The sequence below is a fragment of the Momordica charantia genome, assembly GCF_013281855.1.
Source record: "Momordica charantia cultivar OHB3-1 chromosome 8 unlocalized genomic scaffold, Mcharantia_2.0 BLBB01000008.1, whole genome shotgun sequence".
Taxonomy (NCBI): Eukaryota; Viridiplantae; Streptophyta; class Magnoliopsida; order Cucurbitales; family Cucurbitaceae; genus Momordica; species Momordica charantia.
Window position 1 is genome coordinate 15,288,083 of NW_028275166.1, and position 6,913 is coordinate 15,294,995.

Consider the following 6,913-nt stretch of genomic DNA (forward strand, 5'->3'; position numbering starts at 1 on the left):
GGATTCGTCTTTTCAATATCTACCATATGGATACTTTGAAACACTAAAATCATCAATAGATTAAGTTTGTTATCATCAAAACATATGGTATGTTTGAAGCTCGTAAATCCAACAATTATTTAGTCTTTATAGTTTCAATTTTGTAACAATTTAGTCTCTACTATAAAACGTCTCATCAAAATTAAGTGTCGATTTTTATCATATAGTGATTTAATTTTTATAATTTATAAACAAATTTGGTCCTTGCTCAGAAATGATCTACATATATATGAAACAATAAATAACTTTACAATACAGACTAAATCGTTATAAGTTATTACCTATTAAAATTTTGGGACTAAATTGTTACTAATTTAAAAATATAAAATGTACCGACTAAATCATTATTTCAATTAAAATACCGAACAAAAATATTTTTTAATCAAATCCCTTTAATACAATAATATTTTGGTTTTCCAACTATCAAAGTTTTTTCCTCCATATACCAAATTTGGTAACTATATGGTTTTTTGTGCTATTGACATCCATTTTTGGAAAGGTTGTTGACGTAATCAATGACGTTGTCACACCTCGATTGACTCCATATTTTTTTTGTCCAGATAAGGTTCATCCATCTTATCTATTATTTTAATACACCAAAAAAATAATAATACAGAAAGGGACCCCAATTAATAACATTGAATAAAACAGTCAACAATATCTAGAGATTCACGAAAAAGGAAGAAAAAAGGAAAAAAGATGGAGGAACAAAAATATATATATTTGGCGTGGGGAAGTGGAAAGTGGGAAATAGGGATCCATGGAGATGTGGAATATTTTGACGTTGGGTGTGGGGTTGTGCTTGGCGGTGGTGTGGGGATGGAGGGTTGTGAACTGGATTTGGGTGAGGCCCAAGCAGCTGGAGAAGAGGCTCACGCAGCAGGGCCTCGCCGGAAATTCCTACCGCCTTCTCTTTGGAGATTCCAACGATATTGCGGCAGCGATGCGGCGGGCGAGATCCGGGCCGCCCATGAGCTTCTCCCACGATATTGCTCCACGCGCCACCCCCTCCGCGCATCTCACTATCCATAAATATGGTACATCTCTTCTTTGTTCCATTAAGATTCAAACTCCTGATTTTTTAGTTTAAAATATATATAATAATTAATTGAATTAAAGTTTTGATACTGTTTAGGCTGAGTGAACAAGTACGGTTGAATATATGAATCTGATTGCATAAGGGTCTTTATAGAGTATTGAATAAAAAGGAGGGGAAAATGGATTCGTAGTCAGTCCGCCGGGTGATTATAATATTAGTTTTTTGTGAAGCTTAATAAATATCTTAAAACTACAATGACCAAAAATTGAAAATAAATTAAATAAAGTATCTAAAAACATAGGAACGAAATTGATAAAATAATCTCGAACTATAGTATTCAAATCAAAATTAGAGAGATTTGAAAGTAATGTTGAACTATATATTTCTTTTAGTATTACAATTTAAATAAGTGGAGATTCAAACTTGTATTTTCTTTGTGCGGGCAAAAAAAGTTTGGTTGAGATAATTTTATGAAACGTTATCGGATATAGTTCATTAAGTTGTATTCTAAATAAAAGTATATTTGTAGGTAAGGATTGTTTCACATGGTTTGGCACAACTCCAAGAGTGTATATAAGAGATCCAGAACAGCTGAAGATTGTTTTCTCTCAAATCAATGACATTCGTAAGTCATCTTCTTTCCCAGCCAATATTGTAAGGAGAATGGGAAGTGGGCTTGTCACTCTGGAGGGACCTAAATGGACTAAACATAGAAAGATCATCAACCCTGCATTTCACATGGAGAAGTTGAAGGTAGACTTTCTAATTCCATTATTTTTTCTTTAAAGAAAGATGTTAAATTATTATAGTTTAATCTTAGTTTCAGTTGAGTCAAATCTTAATTTAAAACTTTCGACTTGAAATGTTTGCAGGATATGTTTCCAGCGTTCTCCCAGAGTTGTAGCGAGATGATTAGCAAATGGGAAACAATGGTTCTTAAAGATGGGTCTTGTGAACTAGACGTGTGGCCTGATTTACAAAATATGACTGCAGATGTGATATCTCGAACTGCATTTGGGAGTAGCTACGAGGAAGGAAAAAAGATATTCCAACTCTTGAAAGAGTGGGCTGTGCTACTAATGACACGCCTAACCAATCGAGTCTATTATATTCCGGGATGGAGGTAATTAAGATGCTGCATTTGTTGATACTTTTACCGTTGTAAGTAGAAGATACTTATCAGTAAGCACCTAAATTCTATCCAATTAAAATGATGTTTTATTTTCAAGACGCTTGTTCATCTTTCTCTCTTTCTTTTTTCATTTCCTACATTAAAAAAAAAAAACACTAATTATATATTTCGAAATGTTGTCCTAGCTTTTTACCAACCAAGTTAAACAAGAGGACGGAAGAGATTGATAAGAAAATTCGAGACATGGTTTTGGGTATTATAAGTAAACGACAAAGTGCTATGAAGGCAGATGAAGCTTCCAATGATGATCTGCTAGGCATCCTTTTAGAATCAAATGCAAGTCAAATTCAGGAAAATGGAAACAGGAAAGATGTTGGAATGAGTATCCAAGATGTTATCAGTGAATGCAGGCTTTTCTATTTTGCTGGCCAAGAAACCACAGCAGCATTGCTTGTTTGGACAATGGTCTTACTTGGTCATCACTCGGAATGGCAAGACCGAGCAAGAGCAGAAGTCCTAGAAGTCTTCAGCGATAACAACAAATTGGATTTTGATGGTTTAAGTCGCCTTAAAATTGTAAGTAATTATGATTTTTTATTTTTTTTTTTTTCTATTTTCTCACACCAAGTTAAATATACTGATGAATCACCAATCAACTCATAAAAGGTAAGCTGATAGGTTACAGTAAATTTAATCTTTTATAGATATTTTAATACACTTCCCCTCATATATTAAATGGGGAAGAAATTACATTACAGGAATTTGATTACAAGTTATACCGATATGAGTTAGGCTAAATTTAGAGCCGGATTAGTATTCAATACAAATTTGTTTTCAATATTTGTTTGGTATTTTTGTTTTTTAATGTTCAATAATATTTTAAATTTTAATCCAAATTTGGTTTCAATATTTGTTTGGTATTTTTGTTTTTTAATGTACAATAATATTTTAAATTGGACTAAATATTTAGTTGTTAGTGATCACTGGTTAACAAATATTATTGCTAAACACCCCTCTGTTTTTCATTGAATTGGTTTTAGATTTTTGTTTTTTTATCACCCACTAAATGCACCATTAATCTTTTATAGATACCTTAATAAAAATAGTATTATTACATTGATAACAGGTAACTATGATATTGAACGAGGTTCTCCGACTATACCCTCCAGTTGGTATGCTAGCTAGAGAGATTCACACGGAAACAAAATTGGGAAATCTGACATTACCCGTTGGAGCATCAATAGGCATACCAATTGTATACATTCACCAAGATCCCAAAATATGGGGTGAAGATGCAGGTGAGTTCAAACCAGAGAGGTTTTCAGAGGGAATTTCCAAAGCAACAAAGAATCAAGTATGCTTCATCCCTTTTGGATGGGGTCCTCGAATCTGTCTCGGCCAAAACTTTGCTATGATCGAAGCAAAAATAGCGTTATCAATGATTTTGCGACGATTCTCTTTTGAACTTTCTCCAAGTTATACTCATGCTCCTGTATCAAACATCACTATTCAACCACAACATGGGGCTCATCTCATTCTTCACAGGCTATCATAGTTCTCCAAAGGGTTGTAAGTTGTAACAATTATCTTTAGCTTTTTTCCTGTTGTGTAAACATGACCATAAAGAAAGACTTATAATTTTACTAGTAATTTCTCCATTACAAATTGGAATAATGTGATTTAGAAAGCTCCAATTATAATATTGCAAATACAAGTTAATTAGTTGTACGTGTTTGTTATTGTTAGAACTTCAATGAATGATGTTGGCATTTTTAACAGATAGTTCTACTGCATTTTGAGCATCAAACAAGTAATTTCAAGTAAGGAAATTGAGGATTTCTAAGGAAATTGAGGATTTTCCCCCCTTTTTTAGCTCAATAGCAAGGATGCCATATTTCGTGACGCGAGAAAAATGTCTCTACATGTAAAAAATTAGCAATGCACATAAAAAAAAATTCACTTAAAATTAACTCTCCTTAGGTTATTTAAGTACTATCGGGTATTCCAATTTACACTAACAGCACAAACATATTTAGAAAAATAAAGAATAATACATAATTAATTAAGCTTCATCCATAAATTCAACAAAATAAACGAGGAAGAGAGAAGAAACAAAACACTGATTTATAGAAATTAAATGTCTATGTTAAAAGTTAATTTGTAATTTTCAAGATAAGTTTCAGTAAGTTGAATTTTCGATAGGTCGTTTGATTTCTTCTAAGTGACTTCTTGGAATAAGAAATGTTTGTCTAAATTACTATAGCAATTACCTAGGACTTTGAATAGGGGTTTCTAGAGCTATAGCACCTATAAATAGATGTACTCTCCATCATTTGTAAGCAGCACAAGCAATCGAGATCTCCAATTGAGTAAAGTGCCAAAGCACCCCATAGAAGAAGTTTCTCTCCATTATAAGTTCTCTTCTATTTTATTTTAGAGCCATCCTAAAATTAAACATGATTTTTAGTTGGGTTCCAAATTTGTTTATTCTCCCAACGAACCAAGTTAAACCAAGTTATGGTATTTGATGGAGAGCACTATGAATATTGACAAAGTCAAATGGAGACAATTTTCTTCTCAAGATTTTTGATAAATTATTGAAAGAAGACTATGAAGATAAAGGTGCCTCGGAGATGATATAAGAACAAGAGGAGTTGAAAAAGAATAAAAGCTAAAATGCTTTAGCTCTTCGTCTCATTCAACAAGGTGTTAGCGAGTCCATTTTTCCTTGGAATTTTTGTATTAAAAAAGTGAGATGCTTGGAAAATTTGCAAAATGAATTTCAGGGATTTGAAAAAAATTATCTCCATCAAGTTGCAATCTTTGTGGAGAGATTTTGACAATTTGACGATGAAGGAAAGTGAAAACTTTCGGGAATTATTTTCTCGAGTTGCTGAAATTATCAACAAAATGAAGAAATATGGAGAGACAATTCTAGAAAAGATAGTCAATTAAAAAGTTATTCGGAGTTCTTCCTTCAAAATTTAATCATGTTGTTGCAGCAATCGAAAAGTCTAAAGATTTGTCAAAATTGACAATCTTTAAACTAATGGGATCGCTTCAAGCTCACGAAAAAAAGATTGAAACAACTCAATGTATGGAGCAAGCCTTTCATACCAAGTTAAATTTTGAAGAAAGGAAGACGTACAAGTCTAATCATAAAAAATGATGGAATCCTGCACAAAAGAAAGATGATCAACATGATAAAAGAGGCAAGGGAAAATGGCAAAGCAAAAAATTCGGTAATTCTGACTCTCACGGGATTATTTGCAAAAAGTAAAATAATCAATCTAAAGATTGTTACTTTAGATGTACTAAATGCAAGATTCCAAGTCATTATAAAAAATATTGTTGGCTTCAAAATAAAAATGAAAACCATAAAGCAAATTTTACAAAAGAAGATGAAGGAAATTATTTTCTTGTACAATTGACCATAGTGATTAAGTATATGGTACGTGGATAAGGTAATAAAGACTTCTTTGTCAAGCTTGATCGTAGTTTCAACTCTTAAGTAAAGCTAGGAAATGACAAGATGCAGGTGAAGGAAAATGTATGATTGTTGTTCACACCAAGAAAGGAGATACAAAATATATCTTAGATGTTCTTTATGTTCCTAACATAACTCAAAATTTAAGTGTTGATCAATTGCTCCAAAAAGGATACACATCAATTTTGATGATAGCAAATGTACTATTTTGGAGAAGAAAAATGATCAGATAGTAGCGAAGGTTGACATGCCTGTTACCAAGGTCTTCCCAGTCCTAATGTCGATAGAAAATAATTTTTCTCTCAAAAGAAAAAGTCCATATATTTCCTACCTGTAGCACTTGAGGTATGGTCATCTTTACTTCAAAGGTATTCTTACACTACAGCAGAAAATTATGGTGATGGCCTCCCCAAAATAGAAGACAATGGAAATGTATGTGAAGGCTGCATCTATGGAAGAATCCATAGACTTCCTTTCCCTAGAACTTCATCGAGGGCTAAAGCTCAATCATAGTTGGTGCATGCAGATATATGTGGTCCTACAAGAACTTCACCTCTCACCCATAAAAGATATTTCAAATTATTTGTTGACAATTTTATAGGAATGATGTTGATTTCTTTCTTTAGGCTTTTGCTACTTTTCTTCAACCTAAAGCTCTGGTAGAAAACCAAAGTGGCAAAAAGTTCAAATTTTATGAACAAATTCTAAAGGCAAGTTCATTTACAAGTCATTCATGTACTACTGCATGGAGATGGTATAATGAGGTAACTCGCGGTTCATTATAGTCCACAACAAAGTGGTATTGCTGAAAGGAAGAATCGAACCATTGTGGAAATGGCACGAAACATGTTCAAGGCCAAATGTTTTCCAAATAATTTGTGGGCAGAAGCTGTCAATACAGTTGTCTATATACTCAATCGGTGTCCTTCCAAAGTAATAAAAGATAAAACTCATTTCGAAGCATGAAAAAAGAAGAAAAGCCTGTTGTTGATCACTTCAAAGTTTTTGGTTGTCTAGCTTATTCCCTTGTTCTTTCTTGAACAAGAGAGAAGTTTGATAAAGAAAAAGAGCTAAATACTTATTCATCAGCTATAACAATGAATAAAAGGGATATCGATTACTAAACCTCGAGACAAATGAATTGTCGATATCAGGAGATGTAATATGTCATGAAATGGCCACATGGGATTTTGAGATTAATGTGATTCTTAACCTT

General features: G+C 32.8%; 1 protein-coding gene across 1 annotated transcript; it reads left to right on the top strand.

Moving 5' to 3' along the window:
- Positions 1–769: 769 nt before the first annotated feature.
- Positions 770–3,938, top strand: LOC148209602 (cytochrome P450 72A397-like). Its single transcript, XM_088128112.1, has 5 exons — positions 770–1,076; positions 1,608–1,831; positions 1,951–2,201; positions 2,396–2,786; positions 3,337–3,938. The coding sequence occupies exons 1-5, from the start codon at positions 800–802 to the stop codon at positions 3,763–3,765; spliced, it is 1,572 nt and encodes a 523-aa protein (XP_087984238.1). The 5' UTR covers positions 770–799; the 3' UTR covers positions 3,766–3,938.
- The last annotated feature ends 2,975 nt before the right edge of the window (positions 3,939–6,913 follow it).

What these genes read in the sequence shown, in the direction of transcription:
- LOC148209602 (XM_088128112.1), top strand. Translation starts at nt 800, where the DNA reads ATGGAGATGTGGAATATTTTGACGTTGGGTGTGGGGTTGTGCTTGGCG. An exon ending in TATTATATTCCGGGATGGAG is followed by an intron (nt 2,202 to 2,395) that starts GTAATTAAGATG and finishes ATGTTGTCCTAG; the next exon opens with CTTTTTACCAACCAAGTTAA. An exon ending in GTTTAAGTCGCCTTAAAATT is followed by an intron (nt 2,787 to 3,336) that starts GTAAGTAATTAT and finishes CATTGATAACAG; the next exon opens with GTAACTATGATATTGAACGA.